Source organism: Drosophila biarmipes, chromosome 2R (genome assembly GCF_025231255.1).
Source record: "Drosophila biarmipes strain raj3 chromosome 2R, RU_DBia_V1.1, whole genome shotgun sequence".
Lineage (NCBI taxonomy): Eukaryota > Metazoa > Arthropoda > Insecta > Diptera > Drosophilidae > Drosophila > Drosophila biarmipes.
Window position 1 is genome coordinate 8,786,603 of NC_066615.1, and position 27,128 is coordinate 8,813,730.

Genomic DNA, 27,128 nt, shown 5'->3' on the forward strand with positions numbered 1-27,128 from the left:
CTGATTTAGATGTACACTTTAAAAGGGCCAATGTTGCACTTGGAAAATTTTAAGAGAAGTATTTAGTATGCTTAAATATCTGTAAAGTTTAAATAACTGCGAATTTAATTGATAGCTGAATTGATAGTAAAAAATACCCAACAAATTTTTTTAAATTTCAGTTCTACATACTTTAATCCAACAATTTCATTAAATTTGTATCTAAAACATATTTTTTAAAATTTATTTACTTTCAATTTATTCTAGCCTAAAAACCATTTCGTTTAAAAATTGAGAATGCTAATATAAAAATATCTGCTATTAAGCACCGAAAATTTGAATTGGGCCTATGAAGTATCCCACATTTGTACGGTACAATTTTAACTACCAAGCTCCCCTTTCAGTGTGGTTGTTAGCCAGGCTAAGCTCGCGGTGCGATGCCAATGTTCGACGCCACAGCTCCAGCTTTGGTTCACCTTCCTCCTTGCCTTGCCCGCGGGCGTTCGCTTGTAATTATAATATTTCAACCCAAATGTGACCCGGGGCCATGCGCCAATGATGGATTTCAGCTCTCTGGTCCGTTCCCGTGCCCCCGCCCCTGCCCCTGCCCCTGCCCCTGCATATAATGTGGCATATATATACACTTATACAGATATATACGCCGAAGAAAGACCGATACCCGAGATACGGAGAGGTGCGCCGTTGTTCCGGGGTTGCTGATGTTGCTGTTGCCGCCGTTGCCGTTGCCGTTGCTGTTGCTGTTGCTGTGCAATTTGCTGCCGGCGGGCCAAGCGGATTGGCCTGCGGCCAGACATGTGAATAAAATTACATTCACTATTTTATATGCCACATGGCCTGTATGTATGGCATTTATCGGCGTTTATATGTTTTGCCAGGCCGGTGCCATGTGGAAAAATCCTATGTAGGTAGAAATAATTGAATTGGCACATCAGCTAAATCACTCTCTGGCCCGAGTGTTTGCCTATATCTTTATGGGCATGCTGGTGAGCTGGAGACCGCTGGGACCGGAGACGGAGGCCAGGGCAATAACAAGATTAGATCGCTGGAAGAAGAGACCGCCGCCGGCCATCCGGCTGTGGAAAAGGGTAGAGCGTAAACGAAGCTGCCACTGACAATCCACAGTCCACAGAGCGAGGTCCGAATGCTCGGACTTGGTCCCCCAACCCCTGGTCTCCGACTGCCTCCCAATCCGCTGGCCTGTTTAAGTTTTCCTCGGAACACGGCCAGGTGAACATTAATCAAGCCAAACAACCAAATATCTTATGGCCCTGGCTAATAGAGACATTCGGCCAACAACCAAGCCGCAAACACGACGGCTATCGCTTTGGCTAGGAAACTATAAGCCTCGGCTAGACAAACAAGATATGTGGGAAGCAATTAGTGGAAAACAGTACTGATTTTTAAGAGTATTTTAAATTCTTCGCTTCAAGATACATTGTTTAGCGGAAGAAGAGAGAGAGTTGTATCAGTAAAGTTATGCGAACTGAAATCTTTTATTGCCACAATTAAATACATCAATGAAATTCAATGTAGATAAAGCATTATTAATTTCCACAATGTATTTTATGTGTTCTTTTTGGTATGATTAATTGAACAAAATATATTAAAAACAAATATCAATCAATCGTAAATCGGAATCAATAAAAATAAATTAAACACCAAATAAATCTTCAATACAAATTTGACACAACCTTTACAGTATATATGCATAACAAACATATAATTCCTTTTTAATAAGGCTAACTGAAGTTGACTGATATTTAAGCCCCGTCCGAGCCACTTAAATCACTTACAAAGTGCGTGGAAATCCTTTGCGGCAAATGTGGCATTTAAGTGCCACCCAGTGGACTCACCGACACGCACACGTGTGTGTGTGGTGTAGTAATTAAATTGGCATTAATTAAACTTACGTCGCTTCTGTCGGCGGCGCTGCTCAAGTGCCGCTCATTAAGCAATTAAGGGATAATTATCAACGCCGTGCCGTTGCCTTTTTGCAATTTTCATGCGCAAAGTGTTAAAATCACTTAATAGGCGGCCACATCCTGGCCATCCTGTTCCTGTTGTTGTTGCTGCTCCTTCCGCGGCCTGCTGTGCCTGTGTGTGTGCGGCTTGTTTGTGTACGCACGCGGCTGTTTGTTTAAGTGTAGCGTTAAACGCGGCCCACACTGACAAGCTGCGAATGCCGCACACCTGTGAGCAAAATGCCGCTGCGTTGCACGCTTGTATGTGCAATGTTGAGCCAACAACAACATGTGGCAGCAGCAACATCCGCGATTACAGCAGCAACAACTAATGGGTCGCCCGATTCCGCGGAGCATAAGCTCGTATTAATGCAGTTATAAGTGCAGCGCACACTGCCACACTCCCACTCGCAGTCGCACCTGCTCTCGCACACCTGTGAGCGGGGCACATACATACTGACACTTTGACTGACAACAAACCAAACAGCAGCAACATGGGCAACACGGCAGCAGCTACATCAGCAGTTAAGCGACCGCCAACAGCCAACTGGCGAGTCAGTCAGTCAGTAAAGCAATTTACAGACATCTGTTACACCTCTCCCACCCACCCAGCAACACCTGCAGACAACCTGCCACCCAGACACCCATCCTCCCACACAAACTGCATCGAGCATTTAGGCAGGGGGGACAGGTGAAAGGGGGCGGGCGTGGACGGGTACGGGGACAGGTGAAAAAAGCGTGCGAAATGCGTCGAAGCCCCTCAATTAAGCGGAGGCTGTGACCAGTCCTTGGAATTGAATCACTTGCCCAGCAATTGGTTCAGCAGGCCAAGAGTGGAAAATAGTTTGTAATTGCGGTGCTCTCACTCTCGATGGCATAACGATAAACGTCTTTCAAAATCAGATTGACGCATGAACTTAATATAATTGCTTAGCGGTTTTTTTTATCAGCCTGAAAACCGTTCTTTTTCAGGAGAATACCTCTTAACTTTTTGTTAACAGGTTGAAGAACCCTACTCAGGGAAAAAAATCGTGCTCAAAACAAGTACAAATGGCCTTGAATTAAGAAAGATTTTACGCATATCATTTAGGAACGTTCGTGATCAAAAAGTTCTCACATGAACAAGTTTTTGAATTTTATTACCTGTCAACTTTAATAATTCCCAACTGCTAATTCTGAAAGCGTTTGGTTATAACAAAGTGTTAGTGCCGCTGAGTCTTAATCGTAAGTAGACTCAAACTAATATTTTTAAAATCCGGTTTAATTTCATAATATTTGTATATTGATCTTAGAATTATTCGTCGTTTAATGAAGCCTGCCGCTTTTTTACTGTACTTTACAATCGTTCTTATTTTTGTACAAATATTACTAGATTTAGGAAATATTCATACTTGATTGAAGACCGAAAGTATTAGTATTCGTTCTTGAAGCAGTATTTTGATCTTGGGATCAGTGTTTTTCATTCTTGACGATGTTTTAAAAATACTTTATTTAAGCACGAAATACTTAATTTTTTAACAGGTTCTCAATGTATATCTACCTTATGCTTATGGTGAGGGTGTCTCTGCTAATATTGCTAGTATAACCACTCTACAATATCCATGGGGACACTTGGTTATTATATTTTCGTTTGAAATGTTTACTAGATGAGTCAGACAAGAAATATATATACATACGTTTATCTCCAGTACAACTAAGGTTACTAAGATGTTTATAAGCATTAATTGAAATGAATAAAACGTATATTGAATAAGTCGGACAAGAATTCTTTATCTGCAGTACAAAAACGATTACTAAAATGTTTATAACCTTAAGCACAGCATCCATTATTTTACCACTAAGAGAGCTTTTCTGTAATTGGCGAGTGGACAATACCGGACCATTTTAAATCCATCCCCAATTGAGAGTTTCCTGTATTCACACTGATAAACCGATGAACTATTCGGCCTCCGGTAGTTGAAACGAAACTAATGTAGTGCCCCCCTTGTTGCGGCCCCACTTGGCATGTGACCCTTGTCATCTCTGGGGTCCGTTTCAGAGACACCGTCCGAATACCATTCCCATCCCCAACCCGAAACCAATCCCCATCTCCAGCCCAATTTCGATCCCCCCTCGAACACTTTCGCCTCGGAGCAAATACAAAAGGCCTCATAAATTCCTGTTTCTGTTGTGGCCTGCCTTCTGTGGCTACCCATGGCGTGAGATGCTGATCCGAGAGTCCGTATCCATATCCATCTCTCCAGCCCCAACTCCAGCTCGGGTCCATAAACGGATGGGCCCCGAGGTGTAAAACTGGCTGTTGCTGCTGCACACTTTTCAAAAATATGCCTGTCAATGCGTGACATTTCATATTTAAGTTATAATCTGCATGCATTACTTTTGGGCCCAGAACGACAAGGGGTTTATGTGTGGATGTGGAGCTTTAGTGGCATGCTAAATTAACTGCAGGCTAATTTTCAATAAAGCTGACAGCCGTATGTACACACAGGAGTGTGTGAGTGTGTGTGACGCGCCCCAAATTAATATGCAATGAAATAAGTGAAAATGAGATGAGACAAATACACATGGCAATGCCAGTTCTAGAAATTAAACAAAAACTTAATAAATACCTGCAAGCCATACGGTTGCAATTAATAATGGGTGGGCCCTTTCCCCCAAACAACCCGCCTTTGGAGTGATCGGGGGTGGAGCACCCCACCACCCGACCACCCACTCCTAACTGTTGCCGCATCGAACATGTTGCAAGCATTGAAACCTGTTTTCAAGGCTTATCACAGCCAGGGCATCTAAATTATCAGCGACGCTCTTGCCGGCAGGCGACCATATAAACACAACGTCCCAACATGTTGCGACTGGGGAAGAAGAAGTGGGGGTCGGGTTCTACGGGGGTTTGGGGGCTCCGAAGGCCCCAAGGGCAAACACACCGAACCCACCGAACCCACCGAACCCACCGAAGAACAGAACGAGACGGAGGCAGGGGAGGGGAAAGAGACGGGGAGAGCAGGCGAGAGTTGCGATTTGGACTGCCTGATGCTCGGCTGATGTCGCTCCACTCCGTCCACCCCCTTGGAAACCAGCGCCCCCGCCTCTGCCGCTGCTCCTCCTTGGCCGCGGGACATTCGCTTGTAATTATAATATTTCATCCCAAAAGTAGCTCCCAGGCATCAGTCAGTTTCGGTTTGCGGTAAGTGGGGGAGCTGGGCTGCAGGGGCCAGGCTGGCGGAGGGGTGAAGGGGCAGAGGGGGCGGGAGAGGCGGCAGCAGCAGCGGGTTTTGGCAACAATGCAGCAGCAGCAGCCAACAATGATGAATTTTTGAACCCAACGTGTAAAAGGTACAGTGATGTCTGACAGGTGAAGGAAGGGAGGAGAAGTCTCTTTCGATTGGCCTAATGTTTCTCTAAGCGAGTTAAAAAACTTTTTGAACTAATTATTTTAAGGTAATGTAAACAAATAAGGAACTCTTACAAATGTTAAGTAGTCTGGTATAAGGTAAGTCATAGAGGCATTTTCGTGATTTTCTCATTGAGAAAAATTTTAATAAGATGATATCCAAAAAATGGTTAAAATTTATGGTTTATTTAAGTTACTTAATCCCTAACAATACGTACTAATCTTATTTCAGACTCCCCCTAATTTTAATACCCCTTACTCGTAGAGTAAAAGGGTATACTAGATGCATCGGAAAGTATGTAACATGTCCGATTCCTGGGATTCCTGCGCAGCGCAAGTTTGTTTCAGCGGGGTGCCACGCCGACTCCAACGCCCAAAATCCGCGAAACTCTGTTGCGCCTACAGTTTTTATGATAGAAACAAAATTTTAACTGAAATGTGTTTGTCTCATCAATACCTATCGACTGACCTAAAGAAAAAATGTGCCACGCCCACAAATGGTTTGCCGCCCACATAACATCTACTGAAGTAGCCGGTAGGTGGCGCCGTAAAATATCGCTTTGCTGCTTTTATATCTCCACTTCCCTTTTGCTCCCTTGAGCTGAGTAACGGGTATCTGATAGTCGAAGCACTCGACTATAGCGTTCTCACTTGTCCTATATGTGGACCCTAAACCTAGCTAGTGAAATCCACAATGACTCGTTTGTCTAAACTCGCCGAGTTTCACAAATTTGCTGATAAAGTGTTTTCTGTCCAGACCCAAGAGCGAAAATAAAACGTTTTCTGTTGTTGCGTAAGCTACAATCTCTTGGGGTCCGTACGTATGTCCGGTCAGTTCATTAAAAAAGCAGCACTTCAGTGATTATTCATCCTTTGCTGCGAAATGACCGCTTTCGTACTGGGAGTCTTAACTATATTCCACCTATTTTTTGGATCTGCCAAGTTACTGGACGACAACTGTGGACTGATAGCAAATCTTCCGCGGAATAAGCGATTGACTGGAGGAGAAGATGCATATATATTTTCGAATCCATGGATGGTTTTGCTGCTTGGCGATTCGATTGCGGGGGGATCGCTTATAAACTCGCGTTCGTATTTCGATTTATATGTATTTTCATTTTATTTTGAAATGTTATTGTTTAGACTTTGTGATGACGGCTGCACATGCCCTTTCCGCCTCATTTAAGTATGAATTTGGATTGGATCCTCTTAAGAGATAAACTCCATTTTTTAATTTCATAGAAAGGTGCGCTTAGGAGAGTATGATCGAGAAAGCTCGAAAGATTGCACATCTACCGGTTGCCTACCAAGAAGCTATGACATCGATATTGCTGACGAATTTATCCACCCAGCGTATCAATATGAAAATTATCGGAATGATATAGCTCTCCTTCGGATGGCAGAAGAGGTGACGTTTTCAGGTAATTTACTTAACAGTCTATACGGATTTTCTGAACTAAAACACCTATCTCTAGATTATATCAGGCCGATCTGCCTGCTCGTCAACGAGCAAGTGGGAAAACCTATCCCATTATTCAAGGTCACCGGGTGGGGAAAAACTAATAGTTATCCAACGAGCCGTATTCTAAAGACAGCCATTATAGACGTTCTTGATATTACGAACTGTACGGATCTATTTGAAACACAAAATGACGGTATCCAGATTTGTGCCGGCAGCCTGAATAGCGACACCTGCTCCGGAGACTCGGGAGGACCCCTGAGTGCAACCTTGCCCTATAATAACACTAATCGGGTCTTCCAGTTCGGTATCATCAGCTATGGAACCCCAACCTGCGATGCCCCCAGTCTCTACACAAATGTCACCCACTTTATGGACTGGATAGTGAATACTACGAGCAATAAAGTGTAAACACAATGCTCGGATGAAAGAAGAACCACTCTACTCAGTGCCCACTGTGGAGAGAGCAGCCCTCGCTGCAAGGCGACTGTGATTGTGACCTCCAACCCCGCCCACTCGCAATCCCCCCTCATGGCAACCCATCTCGTAACCCAGGGCAGTTCAAGGGCCAAAGGATTTTCCATTTCTTTTCGCATTACTCCCGCATTGTTTGCTTATTAAATAGCTCAGCTCGCGTTGGGGGCGCATTTCTCACTCTATAAATTAGCCGTCAATGGAGGGACCCCAGTGCGAGATCCAGAGCCCGAATACCCCGAAAACGCTGGGGGCAAGCGGCCAAAAACGCTGACACATGAAATGCAATTCACGGCAGTCAGAAAGCGGTATTAAGTGCAGTCGAGGCGCTTGACAGCGGAATGAGGCTCAGATTCCGATTCGGGCTCATTTCTGAATCCTGATTTCTGGTCAAGCGGCCCGGCTTGGCCGGCTCTGGCTCCGTGGCCGTCTGGCACTCTGGCAGTGTGATAAATTGAGCCAAATGGCAAATGGCCCGCCAGGCTGCAATCATATTGAACGCTAAAATAATGCCCCCCTACCTGCGAAGCGACACCCATGGATTCTGGCTGGGTGCTCGACTCCTTTTCCGTTCGACTCGTTGCATATTACCGCATCGTTTGCGGCGACATTTAATTAAAATTTCTTTCAGCTGATACGACGGCCGGGATGGCCAAAAGTTTTGGCTAGCCCCTGCCCCGTGCCATTAAGTATTCCGCCTGCTTTGGCCGCGTTTATCGGCCGCAATTTAGTGGCTTAAAGATAACTCTTGCGCCCGCACTCTCCGAGCTGCACTTAATAGCCAAATATGCATACCAATTGGCCAGCTGGACTGGCCTGCCAGGATGGATAGGACGGGATAGGATCCACTGGAGGAGCTGTGCCCCGCACAATGGCCATAAAACGAGGCTTAATGACTCCGCAACGGAGCCGGGCATTGTTATTATTATGATTATGGCGACGGCGAGCCTCCGCTTATCTGCCATCCTGCCATGCGGAGGAGCATTGTCTCCGAGTGTGTGCCCCAATATTACACATACGCCGCATTGGCAGCATTTTAATTTCCCGTGCAGCAGGAAGTGCATTCAGCAAATTCAACGGAACCGTGCCGCATTGCTGACGACGTTTCTGTCTGCCAAGTCGGCGGCTTAAAGATGATAAATATGTAGAACACATTTTCTTGAATTTTTAATTTGTTAAGAATGCTCGCTTTCGCTTTTGCTTTGAATGCATTTTAATTTTTGTATGACAAATTTAACATAATCCCAAGGGGTTTACCTACTTCTGTAGGGTATCCTCTTTGAAATGTTCTCAAAACCCTATAAAGAAGGAGTTTCCTTGAATTTAATTTCCCATAACTTCCAGACACCAGTTTATGAACTGTGTGCATTAAATTTCCCAATTCCACCAAGGAGTTCATTTTAATGCTGATTTTCGCCAGTCAAAGGATATGCATTTCATAAACGAGACTTTTTCTCTGATCAAATTAGGCGCTTCAATGAGCAGGCAACGCAGCCGAGGCATATGTCAAAAGTCGATGCAGTTTAAATACAATTTAATTAACATTCGAATGAATAAGCGCAACAAACGAAGCTTTCCGCCCCACCCACCTGAAAATATAAGCCCCCTTTGAGTATCTCTGTGCAAATGCATTCGGCTGGAAATGCGTGCAACTGACAGTTGCATACAACAAAATCAAAATCAAAGTGCGTTTCTAGGCATCTAAATAAGCTGCCGCCCCAGACCGCCCCTTTTAATTGAATGAATAACAATTCAATTTCGGTTCTCGGTTCTCGGTTTCCGACTTCCAAATTCTTTATTTTTGCGTGAGTAGCTTCAGTTATATACTTTTTTGGCCAAGTTCAAACGCAATTAAAGTCGGCCAGGGAATGGCAGTCAACTCTTCAAGTCACAGCCGGAGTCAAGTCATCGTCTGGCGTCCTGTCAGCTGCTTTGGCTGTCCGCCGGAGCCGCCGGCCAACTTCTTGCCTCAAATAGCCGCTGGCGATGGCAAAGAACCGCCAACAATTCCAAAGCAGCGGCAGCAGCAGAAGACAAATACGGCGAAAAGCGAAAAAAGCAACAACAACTGCATTTTAGTTGCGCCATGCCAAATGGCCGCCAGCAAGGGCCACACTTAGAAAAAATTTCGGTATTAACCACAAAATATATACAAATGTAATGGCATGCTACGAAAGACCTAGAACTCATATTAAGAATTTTAATTTTGGGACCAAACCTGTGGTGATTCCAGGTGATGTTTTTGTTGCCTTTTCTTTAATCCTACATGTTCCCCAAAGCAAGACTTCGTCTCAAACTTATATTTTACGACTTTGAATGCTTAACTGGTTGGGAAATATAACGACGCATAAGCAAAAAATGCGTTTTATGAGAAAACATGCCGTATTTGTGTGGTTGTGCCTTCTTTTGCAAGAAGTTCTCTGTTTCAAAAGAGTTTCAAGCAACTCAGAATAGGGTTCAGTCAAAAACAGGTTAACTTAAAAAAAAATTGTTGGACATTTAAAACAAACAGGTTGAATCACATAGTTTACCAATGAGTTCGGTATTTGACGCACAGCTGACACTCTGCTCTGAGATAATTACCTCCTCATTCAGCATAATCCTGCAGGTTTTTTCGCCCAGTGGCCATCTGTTTATGTACAGCGGCTTATGTACTAAGTGCGGAACCAAGTTGAAGGAGCTGCGGATGAGAACCGCTTTCGCTGCACGATGACTGTACGAAAAAGCGTCGCTGCGTGAAAAAGTGTCCTGCGGCGGGCAGCGACGCCGGCAGAGGCAGCGAGGTCCTTGCGCTTCGCTGTGTTAATGTTGCCGCAGGACTTAGACGCTTTGATGAGCGGCCAAGGGAGTTGGCGCGGGGCGGGCAGCGGGGGAGGGGCGGAAACAGCCGGAGATAGAAGCTGAGGAGCGCCCCGAGCGATCGCCAGGATGGGTCGTGGAGAAGCGCCCGGGGTATGCGCCTGCGCAACGGACACAGCTCGCTAGTTGCAACTGCAACTAGTTGCAACAATTCCGCTTTAATTGCATATTAATGCGAAAATGTGTGAAATGTACCCCCGGGCGGTCGGCAGCACAGCAGCCCTTGAGACTCGATTCGAACGGACGGAATGCCAAATATATTTTCGGCTCACATCCCGACAACACAAATTTCAATCCAACAGTTTTACAGTTTTCATTTTCTCATCTCACAGATTGCCAACAGTGATCAAATAGAGAAATGCCGCGAATACAAGTCATCCCTAGGAGGCAGTACGTTTACTTCCACAAAATAACTTCCTTTCTTAATTCATACATTTATTTTTCTGCAGAGATTATGGCAAAGATCTTGTCGAAATATACAGACCCAAGAAGTTCGTGGCTGAATCGTAAGTATCTTTCTTTTTAGAGTACTACCGGATTCCTAATTTCGTTATCCATCAGCTTGACTTCAGTTTATGCCAGTCGAACTACTGTAGCACCCAATGGGCACATTCGCACTGATGCTGTTAAGGGGATCGAGGATCGTCACTTGAAAGCCGCACCTGATTTGCCCAGCCTCCAGGAACGCAGCTCCAAGTCGAACAGCAAGAATCTATATAATCTCTCCCTGCAGCTCATGGATACAGAGCAGACCTATGAAAGCGACAGTTCATGTGGAAGGAACAGGTTTCGACGCCAGGTCAAAGTTCAGGACCCTTTTAAAGAGAATGCTCCGAATAATGTTAGGACTCATATGCGCGGTCGGGTGGACAGGATCAAGTTAGGGAATCCTTGTCATGACAGAAGAAGAAGCCCCTCAATGCTTCTTATGGACGGCTCCAGGAAACAAGTATATAAATGTCTATATATTCATATCAATGTATTAATCTATACATTCGTTTTTTACAACAGAAGAGAAACAAGGATTATGCTAAAAAAGTAGTTGGACCACTAAACTCGAAACCTTATCGCAAGGTAAAGTATTCTTTAACATTAAACGTCTTCTTAGAATAAATCAAATTTTACTTGAACTAAATTGTGTGTTAACTTTCTTCTATCAGTTGCATCGAAGGATTCCACAGAGCCTTCAAACTCTTTGTTCCCGGCCCATTATCACAGCACCAAAATCCTCTCGAGCACAAGACACCGTCCAAAAGACGGCGGTCAACACACTGAAGGCTGAGGTTCAGCCACATGTGGTAGAATCCGATTTAGAGTCCTTCAGATACTCGGAAAACCCAAAAGAAACCCTAAGGGCAATCTTCCAAAAAGCAGCTCGCAATAATCGCATGTTAAAGCCGGCAGCTTTGGTCAAAAAGGACCCAAAGGATTCCAGGGATATTATGGAAAAGGTGAATATAGATGAGGTTCTTAAGGCCTGGGCTCTACAGAAGATGCAATTTATACTGGAATTAGTTGGTAAGAAGAACTCTAATAGTAGAGAACAATTATTAAAAAAGCCACAACCTCCAGATGCAAACCACACTTACAGCCTAATCTTTCTACTGGTCACCGTGCTCTACTTGGTCTACATCCTGTGGTACGATGTTAGCAGCAGTGTCAATGAGGAAAACCGATATCTGGCCAAGTTGCACGGCTCGGGCCTGCCGATGAAGAGTTTCTACTATGTGATGCGTCTACTAAGAGCCCCCATATTTTAATGGGCAAGCGAAATTGAAGTTTTAATCAAACATTTTGCATTTCAATAACAGAACGGCGCACCGCTTTTATTCCGTTCTTCTTCCATGGTGAAATATTTATTGTAAAATATTTATACACGGATATTTTTGCTGTTTTTGGTCCACAACAAAGTGTTGAATAGGACTCGCGCTCCAACGCCTCTTCCGCGGTGCCACGCCCCTCATTTCCCACCTGTCCCACCTGGTGCCGGGCCACCAAATGAAAAACAAATATTAAGCTTTGTTGTTTTGGCAAAATAGAACAGAAAACCCATAAGCACACATACAGCACGCACACGTAGAGTGCGCGGAAATTGTAAAGTGTTAAAAATAATAAATTATTTCTGTTATTCTAAGTGGTATTAGAAAATGTTCATGCATAAATTTAAATTGCCGGCGCGTGTTGCAAAAACATTTCGTCGCTGGTAAATTGAAATTCCATTGTCGGCAAAGGAACGTCAGAGTGCAAAAACAGTAGACGGCCATTCTTCATCCACCTGCCCACCCTACCACCCCTTCCACAGTCCATGGCTCTGACTCGGATAAATGTCACGACCCCGGGCCGACTAATCCGTGGCCTTAGCCCCGGGCATGGAGATACCTCTCAAACTTTGGCCCGCATGGCACAATTTGTGTAATTTGAAAACATTTTTGTGAGCGGCTAAAGACGCTCGTAAATCACAGATACTTCTCGGCCGCAGCCAACATCGAACTTGTTCGAGGCCCAGAAATCGTCAGAAAGCGCGGCCGATGGGAAGAGGTCGTTGCAACAACCATTTACAACGTAAACACAACACAAACAATGCGGACTACCTGCGGAACGAGGGGGGCCAAGAGTAAAGTATCTTGCGAATGCCCCGAGGACGATTTCTCATTCCCATCCTCCAACCTCTTTCTCTATCCGAACAGGAAATCTACCCACTGGCCTGACAAGAACGAAATCCAACTCGCCTCTAGAGGTAGAAGCAAAAGGAATCCCAATCAATGAAAGAACTTCTCAGCTTGTATCAAAACAGCTATTTATAAACGAAGTAAATAATAATATAATTATATTATGTTTGTGAATAAAATTTTACAACATATTTATTTTTGTCGAACGTTTCAATCTTACCGGAAGTTAATTGTGAATCATCTGGACGCAGATTGGGGGACTTACGCTGCGCTTAGTTTTGCGTTCTTCAGTGGTATTACCATTGCTCATAGTTGATTCTTACAATTTTTATGACTTCTTGGGTCATGATAAGATGTTCGTAGAAAATGTCATATTTCATAATTTTATTTTCTAAGCCAAAGAAGATAAAACTGAATCACTCAGTTAATTTTTATATAACTGAAGCTCTTAACAAGCTTCAAATTAATTATTTCTTTTGATATGTTAATTGGATACACCCATTTCCGTTTTATTTCCAAACCACCGACCATTAGCGGGCTTATTAATATAGTTGGAGCCTCCCAGGGCGCAAATAAGCCAACTTTGCTGAGGCCCCCACCAAAATAGATGCCAATCGAACCGAGGGCGATATTCTCACATAGAGGGAATGTGGGAACTCTTTTCTTGCCTTGAAACACTCGCAGAAACAGATACGGACGTAGAGACACAGATGCAGACCGAAACCTATCTTCTTTGAAGCCACAATGCGGCAAATGTCCTGGGGCAACGTCTCTGGCTCAGTGCGACTACGACGCTCATTTGTTTCACAGTCGTGGACAAGATAATCGCCAATGTCCGCCGCTTAGAGGAGCGGTAGAAGGGCCCGGACAGGAGGGGCGGGGGCGAACAGCCGCGGGGGGATACTTTTCGTTTTCGAGCATCGTGTGTCCATCGCTGGGGGAAATGTATCTCAATGATTTTCACACGAACTCCAGACGAAATGAAGTTGTTCAAGCCCGGCTTAGACCTCTTCATCTGCGGCCTTTCGGATGTATCAGTCAGTCAGTCAGGCAACGAGCTGAGGCAGTGGCAGTGGCAGTGGCAACAGCTGTACGACATAGCCACATGCAACCGGCTTACACTAGCTGCAACACACTCCCCAGCACTCAGCCCCTTCGGAGCCACATGTTCCTTCAGACAGACGGTAACTCAAACTGTCACAACGTCAGCGCGGACACCTTTGGCGCTGGCTCGACTTCATTTGGGTATCAGGATCTCCGACCCCCTTTCACTCCCACTCGCTGTCCGCCAATATCCACCTCGTCGCCATGGCTGCTAAACCTCCAGGTAAAAGGAAGCACTGAAATAAAAATATTTAAGAACCAAATGTAGTTGAACAGTCCTTTAAATGTACCCTCCTCAGGTTGGACAGTCCGATCAATATATCAGCAAACAAATCTCATAAAAGTTTCAATCACAGATATCTTTTTAAGGTGAAAACCATTTACTCCATTCTTTCGCCCAGTGTACTGGCACAGCTACAGCTTCGTTCCAAGCCCGAGCCCGAGCCCGAGCCAAAGCCAAAGCTGTTCTGATGCTGATGTCTGGGCCGAAACAGAGGAGAGCATGGCTCTGGGGCCTGTTTCGCTTGTAATTATAATATTCCAGCCAACCCAGAACTTTGCCCACGGCCACAAACAGGAAGATGAAGCGGCGTCATACGGAACTCTCGTTGTTGTTGTTGTTGCTGCTGCTGTGCCACATGCAACACGACAACGACAACGGCAACGGCAACACCAGCAACAACAACGAAGACGGCAACGGCAACGGCGACTCCGACAGCCTGCAGCCTTTGCGGATGACCTCGAGCGCCACAAATGCTGATTACGAGGCCGTCCCACCACCAACAGCAAAAGCATTCAGACCCCCATCAGCAATACCAAAAAAAGGAACATGGATGTCCAAAGATGTCATAACGAACAGGCAATACCCTGTACCTTCCAAAGGCAGCAGTTCCAAAAGGAGAGCATCATGTTACTTTTAAAATTCTTTAATTTCAGAATAGATTTTCTTGAAATGTCCAACTAAATTTCAAATAGATTATATTAGATCCGATTCTGTTTTGTTCACTAACGGTTTCGATAGTTTTGTGCAATGTTGTAATATTTCTGAAATTCGGATTTTTAATTATTCTTTTTTTCCTCTTCTTTTTAATAGCAATAATATTTTAAAGGTAGTAAAAAATATTTTAGAAGTAAAAAACATTTTATTTGTTCACAACTTACCTCCGAGTAAGTAAACTATTTTCCTCATTTGGGTAACCGATTGATTGGTTAAGGGCTCGAGCTCCCTGGCCAAGAGCGCAACAAAAGCCAAAAGTGGAGGTCGGCAACCTTTTCCCTTTTTGACCCGGCTGATTTGGGAGTGTGTTGGGTGGGTTGGTGTGCGTTTGGCACTGGCTCTGGGGGTCAACGAGTGCGTGTCCTGGACACCGCTGCCCAGTCGCCGGAGCTGGCCCATTTACATAGCTTGAGGTATTTCAATTTATTTCATTGTGCTTTTCATATTATTGTATTTGCAAGTTTGATTGCAGTTGCCAACGGGGCGGTGGGAAGTGGCCGGTGAGGGGCGAATGCAAAAATCCGTATAGAGGCATTTTAAACGCAGATTGACAGCCAATGGACGGCAACTTCGGCGAGCGATAACTTGATTATTTTTGCATTTAAAATCGACAAAACGCACACAATCGCAGAGAGATTGACCTGAAGGCGCAAAACGATTTTTCTTATTATGAGAAATAATATTTTAGTCAAATATTTGATTTAAATACGATAACTTGGCATTAAGTAAATATACATAAATAAGACAAAAGACAAGAAAACAACAAATGTCAGATCAAATGTTTGCCCCGTGGCCAGCTTTTGATTTTTATACCCGGCTGCACTCCATTATCAATTGCAAGGACATTGATATATGACGACTGTCGAGCAAAAACAACAAAAAATAGGAATATGAGTACGGAATTTATGTGGACATCGGAGAGAATAAAAGTCATAAAATCACTGCACAAATTGCAGTGAAATGTACTTACAAATCCAGATACGAGTATCTGTATCTGCATCTGCTTGCTGACAATTGCACGAGTTCAGTTCAATCAAGTGCAGATATTAAGAGTTTAACTCGAAGGCCTCGTTATTCCGTTCTTTGGGTTCTTTAATCACACTGGCCTGCAGGAAATGATGAAAAGGTTCTCGGCCCTCTGCAGGATTGCCATTTAACTTGCTTCTCATTGGCACTCATCCTCGCCAGAAACTGAGATTGGAAACCTTCATTAGGCGCAGACGGAGCGGAACAAATGTGTCATGTTCAATTTGAGGATATATCTTTCAAGTGCCTCGATTTTGATTGCAGATTGTCCATGGCCGAAACAAGAAGCCGAAAGAACAATGCCAGAAACAGTTGCCCAAAAATTCAGCAGACAGCATAAATATTGAAAATGAAAAACAAATACGGATGAAGTACTAAGAGAAATCGCAACCATTCAATCAGCGGCGTCCTTCCAGAAGCATAAAAATAAAAGGGATTAGGTATACAATAAATAATTATTTATTAGGAAATACTCGACAGGTAATGGTTTCCATAAATATGCTGGAAATGGAGAAAGGAATTTTTTAAAAGGGCAGTGTAGGCCTTCTTTATAATTATATTTTTTAGCAGTATCAAACTGATTTTGTGACTTGAAATCCCCGATTTAATTATAATAACTCGCTCTGTTATTTTTCTAAAGCACTCTTCTTGAATTCGCACATAAATGATTTCTAGATTCTGACCCTGGGATCCTAAATCCTAGAAGAAACCATGTCTTCCAATTTTTGATGGTGCTTAGTATTTGGAGAATTCGACTCTAAATGCATGTACATTTTTTTGGGACTTTTTGATTTCCTAGAATTTTAAGATTTGTTAAATTTATATGTTGCGAACAACTGCGGGCATAATTACAACATAAAGCAAATCTGTAACGTAAGATGTCGTTTTCTAATAGTACATTAGACCATCCTATTCTTATCATATAACAACTAAAAGTTCAAGGCCGCAATTACTCATTTTACATATTGATGAATTTGAAAGCTAATAATATTTTTACATTATATCATTGACCGCGTAAGTGGAAAGGCCCTCTCTTATTCATAGCTATAACCTTTATTTCGGATTGAAAGAGTCTTTTAATTTTTCGTTAGTTGTTACGGTGGACTTATATTTTAATTATTTACTTTGTATAAATAGTTTATCATTGCAACGCATTATCAAGCATATTAATTTGAGCAATAAATCAGTATTAGTCCGCCATATTTTCTGTTTATCACTTACCGACACCTTTTAAGCCCTCCAAAGATGCGCCACTGATGCTCTCCGTTCCCTTATGCATCCACTAATTTTAGAGCCTTTCGAGCAGAGTACAGCCCAGGCAATTAAGAGAAATGTGCAATTTTACTCGAACATCTAGCAACATTTGCAACAATTTCTTTCTTAACGTGTTTGGTTCCATATCGTTGTGCGTGTGTGGGCTCATTTCAATATGGACAATACAGGCAAACAGGGCTCCACATACGCCCACAAAAACACACACCAATACCAATAAATCAGAATGCGAGAACTGACCAAATACAAGAATCGAAAAATGCATAACGAAAGCATAAATTGCCAACAATAAATAACCGAAAAAATTGTAAATAAAGTTGCAGCAAATATTTCATAAGGCAACGAACAACCGAGCACCGAGCGAATGGGAGTCCCAGCTTAGGGCTAAAGAGCAGATGCCAAAAAGCGAGGACCGGTAAGACACCGGGGCACCCAAACATCCAAGCATCCAAGCATCCAAGTATCCAGGCACTTGGGCAGCAGGCAGCAGGCAGCAGACAGCAGACACCAAATGCCAAACACCAGGCGAGGCCAAAAGTATTTACGGCCAACTTAACACTCGACAGTATTGGCAGCGTGACACGAATCTACCCACGTATTTAGCCAATATCCAATCGCAATATATAGAAAACGAAAATATATTTTTTTTTCAGTACAGTGGTGATCTTGATATCAATCTGATTCAAAAATGAAAGAACAGCGCAACAAAAATTATAATTTTCTTAGAACCTGCTGAGAGTATTAATCATCAATATAAAAATAATAAAATGACAATCCCGGTAAGTAGTTTCAGCAAGCTGTAGACTTAATACCATTGAAGACAAGTCGAATTAAATTGTCACTAAATTGTAAAGTATCAAAGAAAAATACCCCTTTACGAGGCAAAAACTAGTGAAGATTGCAAAAAAATCCCCAAAATATGACGTGCAAAGAACGATGTGTCAGCGGACATATCTCTCGCCACTCTTTATAAAGGCCACATTTCCAAAAAGATGATTCAGTCTAGTACCAAACATGAGGGTCCTCGCAGCAGAACTCTTAGCAGTATTAGCTTCTTTGCTTTTTAGCGAAATCAACGGACTTAATTCCGTGCTTGTTAAGAATTGTGGGAGAACGAGGCATCCCTCGAGAGTTCGACGGGTTGTGGGAGGCCGTGATGCTGAAAGACTCGCAAATCCATGGATGGTTCTGGTGATCGGGAAAGATGATAATTTCTGTGGCGGTTCGCTCATCACCTCTCGTAAGTTGGTAACTTAGCAATATTCAATTTCTCATTAATTCTAGTCTTCCTTCTTTGCAGTTTTTGTCTTGACTTCAGCGAGTTGTGCTTCCTTGTCGCCCAAGTACGTAAATGCGTTGAAGTTTTCGAGTGAAATTAAACATTATTTACATTTTCAGACAGGTCAGACTGGGCGAACACAACAGAACTTGCATGAGTGGGGACTGCTTGTCCAGCCGACTTATCGTCAACATCGATCAGCAATTTAGACACCCGCAATACACTGGCGATCAAGATGCCAAAAATGACATCGCTTTACTTCAATTGGCCACGCCGGTGGTGTATTCAGGTAACTAAGCAGTACACTCAGCAGTGATCGCCAAAACTAAGACACTGCCCTACAGACTATATCAGGCCGATTTGTCTGTCGGTCGATATGCCGTCACAAGGACTTCCTCGAACATTTAATGCCTCTGGATGGGGCAGGACTGCGTATGAAAGCGAAAGCCCTGTACTGCAGGCAACCACTCTGCATCTTCAGGACCCTGACCATTGCAATAGGAGATTTGATGTGCAACTTGATGATTCGCAATTATGTGTTGGCACTAGTCACAGCGACACATGTAATGGGGACTCTGGGGGTCCCTTAAGCGCAAGGACAAATTATTGGACCGGAAGTAAGAATGTTCATCGGGTTTTCCAGTTCGGCATTGTCAGCTACGGATCTTCATCTTGCAAAAGTGTTGCTATTTATACAAATGTTTATTACTACACTAACTGGATTGTCGATACAATTAAGAATGTGACTACTCATCGTAGGGAATAATGTTGGGTCGAACCACGACGTTTCCAATCCTGCTCCAAGATTAGTAAACTGGACGCAGGTAAAAATAATTTATTTTAAAACATGTTTTATATTTATTATTAAGTGTGGTTACTCTTTAAATATAATTTAATTTTATAATAATAATTTGAACTATTTTTTTGATCATATCTATAACAGGTATAGGATATAGTATTCCGGTCCAAGTCGTTCTGACTTATATACTATATGTAATCCTGATAGCTTTAAAGCTCAGAGTCTAGTCTTGGTTGAAACTGAGTTGCAAACTTCTGACTGAAATCGTTACACCCCCTGCAAGGGTATAAAAATAGGGTATCTTACGTATTAATATTTTTATAAATAGCTCAATTTTGTATACCCATAACTTGTAAATTCCTGAAGCTGTCTAAATATTTTAAAATTTACGGTCCACATTTTTTTTACTTAGATTTTTTAGCCTTTTTTTGATTTCTCAAAAAGGGCTCTAAAGATTTCAAATACAACTTTAAGGTGTATAGCCCTTAAGATTCCTCAACTTTAGGCCTTCGACACATTCTTAAAAATGAGCAACTGGGAACAAAGTGATAAAAGGCAGGATGCTTTCTCGTTAGAAATTTTCATTCTGGGACTTCTTATTCCTATTTTATTCGAGTTTATTAATTTTCTTTGCGGGCTTTAGCGACTCACGCCCGCAAACCTGGCTCCCACACGCTCCCACACGCCCAGAAGGCCAACTGCATTTGGGCAGCAGCTCTTGGTCCTCCCAATAACGACAAAGGGGCGGGGACGTGGCGGTACGGGGCGGTGGAGCGGCTCTCGTATCGAAAACCCGAAAAGTAAAAATGGCCCCCAGCGCATGTTGCAAGCAGAGATAAGCAGCCGACTACGGGCAACTTAACATTTTGGGTGCGAGAGGAGGTGGGTGCAGGGCTGGCCAGGAGATGGGCAAACAAATTTCATACTTGGCCCAATGTTTAAACTCTTCAATTGGCTAAAAGCGTTTTTCTCTGTGTGCGCTATCTAAATGTGGCACGATTATTGTTATTATTGCTGTTGTTTTTACAGCGCTCGCAGGCGTCCACGGCCAGTTAGTTGGCCTCGCTATTTATTTGCATATATGCAGCTTGCGTTTGCCTTCCAAATCTAGAATTTATTAGCAATCGCAGTGCAGCGGCCAATCTCCAGTCGCAGTCGCAGGAGGTAACAGGTAAGTGAACTGCCAAGACCTACAGTCATCCGCTTCTTATTACTCACAAATGGCACACGACGCAGCGAAGGCATCAGGACTTTTGTCAACGCGAATGCAATGCGGCAAAATGTTGAAAAATAAACGAAAATAAGGGAACAAGTGGGGTAACCCGAATCGGATTGAATGCAACTTGCAGATACTCCGGTTGGAAAATTTAACTGCATTTGAGTATGTAACTCTCTTGTGAGGGGTATCATAAACTCAAAAAACTTTGCTCCTATGATGAAGAGCAATTATTTTACTTTAATAATATTTTCTAATCGCAAGTGCATTCTGGTATGTATAAGATATAGTTTTGTTATATTATATTGCTTATTAAATAATATTTATGATACAACCAGTTCATTTATCGCTTATTTATATTTATTGTTATTTAAACAAAAAACTCAAAATATTTAAGGTATTTATGTTCTATTATTTATTATATTATATTTGTGATACAAACAGTAAAGGAATTTTGTATCACTCATTTAGTAATAAAATGATTTTTAAATATTGTTAAGAAATAGATAGTATAGATAGGCCAGAGGAACTAGATAATCCCCGACTCCGGCATACCCCTGACCCCTGACCAAAGTGATGGGTATGCAGGGAAAGAGAGAGACTTGGCGGTCATATAAGAACACCAAGAGGAGCAACAACAAAGGCGAGTACCGCTGGCGATGGAGAAATAAGAGCGGCGGCAACAACAACAAATTGGAATATGTGGCCGCCGGGCATAACGGTGTTCATAATAATGATGGCGTGGTCTCTGAAAAGAACCATGACGGAGGAGCAGCCGCAGCGGAATCGGCAGCAGCAGTGGGAGGACGGGGATGCGAATGAGGAGCGGGCCAGGAGCAGGCCGAGAGACCAGGACGAGGCCGAGGCAAGGACAACATGGCCGCAACATAATGAAAACGAAGGGAATTTTCAGTTCGCGAACTCGGCGTCAAGGATGCTGCGGAAGGGGAAACGGAGGCCCAGGGTTCGGGGATCGGGGCTTGGGGAGAACGGAGAACGGAGAACGGGGGCAACGACGCACGAAACCGCACCAAATGCCCGCTGGCCATTGCAAGTTCTCAAGTGCTTCCGGCTGAGAGGTTGCCTACCCGGGACTGCAACGTGAACGAGGACAGTGGCGGAGACGGGGTGCCACTGCCACTAGCCCCCTTTACCCTTGCCCACCCCATCGCTTTCCGGCACATCCACCCACCCACCTTTCTGCACAGAGCAAAAAATTTCAAGGAATTCGAATTTATCCGATGGGATTTTATGTGCACTGCAAGATAATATGTTTTACTCTGGATAAGCACTAAAAGCAAAGTCCTCGCAAACCGTGGTTTCTTGTTTCCTTTCGTTAGCCCAAGCATAAAACTTATCGAACTAATTTAAAGGATATGATCGATCCTAACTTTATAAATGTACACACAAAGAATCATATAACTTACCACTTTATAAAAGTTTTAATATTGAATAGCAGCCAAAGATACAATAAAATCCTCAAACCAATTCTTAACAATTGCTTAGTTTTTGCTTACAGCTGGGTAACTATTTTTTCAATTATTCGCAATGGCAAAACGATATTTTTCTCAGTAAAGCTTAATTCTACTAAAATGATTTTAAGCTGCCAATTATTTCTCTCCGTGCAGCCCACCTACCAATATTGTCATGTGGTTTTCTTTGCCGATGCGGGGGAGACTCCTGGTTGCCTGCCACTAACCATTGAGCTTCATCAGCAGGCAGCGACGACGACGAAGGTGATGATGATGCCGATGATGAGTGTGACTGCGCCGTCGACATCATGGGACGGAAATGAGTGAAGCGTGACATTTGCTGCTCCTGCGATATCACGCTACGCTGCTCGCCCCCGCCCCCGACGCCACCCCCCTCCGGCTGCACCTGCTCCTTCTTTATCCTTTCCTCAGCCTCAGAGTCCTTTGCCTCCTCCTCCCCGATGCCACATGTGAGCCGCGGGCCAGGCAAAAGGAAACTCCTCGTATAACGCAAATTAAAAATCGCACTGCGACTGCAAGACATCCACGTCCCGGTAATGGGAAACTAGCGTGCAAATATGTGAGCGGCTGAAGAAAAGTCCTTCTTCCCTCCGCGCGCCCAGGAGTATGCAGCACTCTTTTAATTAGCCCTCGTTACTATTGGACTTTAATTTGCCCCGCCCACTTCGAGAGCCCTCTTTAAGTAGTTGCAAATAATGTGCCGAATGGCCAGCGGCAAAAGTTGGAATTCAACATTCGACATCAAAACAAATGCATAACAAAAGGTGTAGCACACATATCATGCATATTTTGGGGGAAAATTGCCTCCAACGCGCTGCTGTCCGCTTCTCCCTGACCCAGAAAGAGGGGCGGGGGAGGGTTTGAGAATCCTCCACCCCCTTTCGGGGCGGCAATCAACCTTTGGCAGCGGCTCGCGTTTTTGCGCTGCCGGCGGCCAAATATCGATGTAAAGAATTAAAAACATAGGTACATGCGTACTGAGGGCGCTGGATTGGCCCCGGGGGCAAAGGGCAAAGGGGCGAGGCGGCCTAAGCTGGGCGAGCGGCAGATACAATAAAACATGCAAATATTCGCCCAAGGCCAGTGCAACAACAACAGCAGACACAGTCAAAACAGAGAGCGCCAAAGAACGCAGCCCAAACATCAAACCCACATGCAGAATGGTCCTTTCGGGGAATGGTCCTTTTGGGGAAGGTCCTTTGGTGGCGGCATGACCGCAGGTGTATACGTACACGCAATACACACAGACGCGGCATAGATATGGATGTGTGCATGTGTGTGGATGTGCGGCAGATACCAAAGGGTACAAAGTTTATTTAGCTTTAGACGAAATTAAAGGCCTTTGTATATTAAGTAACCCACGTGGAAGGCATCCGTCCACAGGCATACATAAATGCAGTGCGATAACACACCCAGGTCCTGCGAGTGTTGAAGTTGTACATAAAATATGCCGCTGGCCGTTCTAAACGTACCAAAAATGAAATTTATACCACAAAAAGGCGAAAAAATAAAGCATAAAAAAGGAATGCGACCGAATTCGTTTCAAATGTTCATGTTCATTGGAGGGCCCAAAAGGCCGCCGCAGGACATCGTTGCGTACCTCAAAAACGAGCTGTAAAGTCCTCGTCCCCCCTGGATTTTAGCAGTGTACGTGTAGGTGTGTGTGGGGCGCTGGTTATAAAAATACTTCGCCCATATTTTGATTCCATCAGCAGGCTTTTGGCGGTAATAACTGGACACGAAGACAATAGGGGACCCACATAAAATAAATTCAAATTGCCTGGACTCGTAAAACAATGCTTTCAATCGAGTGATGAATAGAAGAGATTGCGACAATTTTAAAAACCCCTTGTTGTATTTAAATCTTAAAAATAACATATTTCATAAAAAATATCAAAAACATGGGAGATAATATTGATTTTTAAGCAATAAGCAAAAGCCCTCTTTTGTTTTTTAATGAATTAAATATTTATTTATAAGGGCATTAAATCTGTCTCTGATGATGTCTAGTTTCCAAAATGTGTGCTAAATAATTCACTTTTTTTTTTGTTTCAATTGACGTAAATTACTTTAATAAAAAAATGCAATATCAAACAACATTGTTTTGTGTAATATTAGAACACAGCCGCAAACAAATAATAATTTAAAAAAAGGCTTATTAATCAATTTCCTGTTGGAAACCCTTTATGAGTAGTGTTACACTTTGGGTTATTTTTACAATTATTATTATCTATACTAAGACGTTTGACGCTTATTTTTAATGACAATTTTTGGAAAGTAATGCATATTTTTTAGAGATTGCAGTATTAACAAGAAAGGAAGTTAACTTCGGCAAGCCGAAGTTTGTATACCCTTGCAGTTATAAGAAATAATCAACTTTAGTAAATAATTTTTCATATTTTCCCACCAATTTTCCGATTGTTCCTATGACAGCTATATTAATTCGAAATTTAGAACGAATTCATAAATGTTATTTCCAAGCTTAGAAGGTTATATATTAAAAAACACCGAAAATATAATTGTTTTTTAATTTATATCCGGCTGGTTCCGACTTATATAGTACCTGTAATAGAAAGAAGACTTTTGGGAAAATTTCAGCCAGATAGATTAAAAACTGAGAGACTAGTTTGCGTAGAAACGGACAGACAGACGGACAGACGGACGGACAGACGGACATGGCTAGATCGACTTGTCTAGTGGCGCTGATCAAGAAGATATATACTTTATGGGGTCGGAAACGTTTCCTTCACTGCGTTCCAAATTCCTGACCGAAATCATTATACCCCCTGCAAGGGTATAAAAATATGAAACGTTTCAAATGGAGTCCTTACCATTTTATTTTATTGAGTTTTAGTCACAGCATTATGAGTTTTAAGCACATCCATAACATAAGTTTCTATCCATAATAGAAGCCTTATTACTATAGGTTACCCTAGTTATTTTAAATGTTGAGTACATTGCTCTTTTACCCTTGAGGAGCCGGAAAAGTAGCAACTGGAAAAGGCACGAATATTAAATGTCTGAAAACGTGCTGCATTTGAGATGGCCACCCTTCGGCATGATTATTAACTTTGGGCTGCATTTACATTTTGACAATTGCAGCCGCAATCAGGCAGGCAGCCAGCCCATGGATATTGATGCATGCGTCAGGCTTTCGGGCCCAGTTTGCGTCTGCGATGCAACTGCATCTGGGATTCGGGGGTTCCGGGGATGCTGATGTGGGGTTGTGACACTGCAGCAGCTGCAGGGGCATAAAAACTGATGACTTGTGCCGCTGTCTGATCCGTGACGGAACCGTAACCGTGGCCATTACATCGACGTCCCAATGGTACAATTTCATCCTTTTTTATATATATTTACTGCTCGCTTTTGTCACGTATAAAAATGCATGAAATGCGGCAAGCTGGCAAACTGGCAGGCGAACAGGGCCAGCATATCTGAATATATACATGTATATTGTATATTTAAATGTCGTTGCACTGATTGACAAAAGCCATATCGGCGGGGCTCAATAAAAAGCGCGGAGGCGGGGCGCCAGCAGGGCGTATGAGTAATGTAACCGAAACACAATGCAATTGCCAATAAAGATGAGGCCCTGGCGAAAAAACTTGATTGCAGTTTTGTGTTTCATGCTGCATATTCATGCGATGACTACGATGACTACAACTACAACTACGGGAATGCCAAATGCCTAAAAAACAAAGAAATATTTGCTGCTGAGCGTCGTGAAAAACCTCTTTAAGCCGAAACACCCGTGTGCATTAATCTAATCAAAAATGCCGAATGCAAATAAAACTTAGAAAGTGCAAAACTATTTTTTCGCCCTGCGAAAAACGTTTCGCTTCGGCAAACGGCTTCAATATTTAATGCAGTTGTTATAGAAATTCATTTTGATTTTATTACAGGGCTCATGAATAATTGCCACACCTGGAGAGCCCAGCGAAACCGGATTCCTGAGCCTGAGCATGCATATGGAAAGCCTTTTTCGCTTCACGCTCGCCGATTGCATTTATAAAACCGTTTGTCCGCGATTTGCATATTTTTAGGCGCCATCCTATTTCTGCAAAGCCACGCCATTAAAGCCGGCGCTTAAGCACGTATGTATAAATATTGGTCGGTTGGCTAGGGGGCATGGCCAGACCCCTGCCGAACGGGATATTCTATATAATTTTGTAGTCTCACATTTTGCGGAGCTAATCTGCATTTAAATGGAATTTTTAATTATTTTCCTGGCCGCATCCTTTGACAATCACAGCGGGACAACGGCGCTCGAGGCGGCAGCGGGGACACTCGCCTGTCCCGCCGCCACGCCCAGCGACGCCTGGCTCCGCCCCCGATTCGCGGTCCACAAAATGCAGTTCGAATTTAAATAAAACTTAACAAGCTTGCCGCACACACAAAGGTGGGCTAGTGCCCCCGCCCGGAATATATATAGACATATAACTCAATGCCAGTGCATTTTAGATTGCCAATCAAAATGTGGAGCAAAATATATCAGGTGTTGATTTAGAGGGGTGGCACAGGGGCTGCCGTTCCGCAGTGCCCAACAATTTCGCCATCATCGGCTAAGCAAATAAGAATATTAATGGTTTTTTCCAGCCATTGCACAATATTTTGCACCCACCCATGCATAATACACCTGAGCGGGTTTTTCGATTAGGAGGTGCCCAGGGACCGCCCACTGTTCACCGCCTTGCCAGTGCCCGGCTATATGTGCTGCGCATAAAATTAAAATTGGCGACATTTTACAAATTGCATTTTCGCATTTATGCCAATGAAAAATTGTAATTAACATGTTAATTAATAGTTGGCCGCGGGCCTGGTTTGTTTTATTAAACATGAAAAATCCGCTGCATAATTTTAGGCTCGCCAATGAATATGAATATGTGTGTTTGTCGCTTCGCTGGGCGTTCAATGAAAACAAAATCACTTTACGAGCCTGCTATTTTAATATTAATTAGTTTTGGCTGCCTGTGAAAAGAAAACAAGTAAACAAGCGAATTTCATTGTACATTTTAATGGCAATCAAAGGAGCCAGCAGGAGGAGTAGTTTTTTATGGTAAGAAAGGAGGGGAATATGTCCTCTTGGGGGGTTCGAAGTATAGGATTTAGCTGATTTTCTGGAGACG

General features: G+C 43.2%; 3 protein-coding genes across 3 annotated transcripts; all 3 read left to right on the forward strand.

The window, feature by feature from the left end:
• The first annotated feature begins 6,205 nt into the window (after positions 1-6,205).
• On the forward strand, positions 6,206-7,428 carry LOC108026497 (spaetzle-processing enzyme). Its single transcript, XM_017097443.2, has 4 exons — positions 6,206-6,440; positions 6,496-6,538; positions 6,595-6,773; positions 6,828-7,428. The coding sequence occupies exons 1-4, from the start codon at positions 6,236-6,238 to the stop codon at positions 7,220-7,222; spliced, it is 822 nt and encodes a 273-aa protein (XP_016952932.1). The 5' UTR covers positions 6,206-6,235; the 3' UTR covers positions 7,223-7,428.
• Positions 7,429-10,369: 2,941 nt separating this feature from the next.
• LOC108026564 (uncharacterized) lies at positions 10,370-12,278 on the forward strand. The gene is made up of 6 exons (XM_017097515.3): positions 10,370-10,534; positions 10,594-10,650; positions 10,706-11,093; positions 11,156-11,218; positions 11,305-11,662; positions 11,717-12,278. Exons 1-6 carry the CDS (start codon positions 10,503-10,505, stop codon positions 11,902-11,904), a joined length of 1,086 nt encoding a protein of 361 aa, XP_016953004.1. The 5' UTR covers positions 10,370-10,502; the 3' UTR covers positions 11,905-12,278.
• A 5,948-nt stretch (positions 12,279-18,226) lies between these two features.
• Positions 18,227-19,284, forward strand: LOC108026496 (melanization protease 1-like). Its single transcript, XM_044091654.2, has 4 exons — positions 18,227-18,452; positions 18,513-18,555; positions 18,611-18,780; positions 18,836-19,284. The coding sequence occupies exons 1-4, from the start codon at positions 18,227-18,229 to the stop codon at positions 19,255-19,257; spliced, it is 861 nt and encodes a 286-aa protein (XP_043947589.1). The 3' UTR covers positions 19,258-19,284.
• Positions 19,285-27,128: the final 7,844 nt, after the last annotated feature.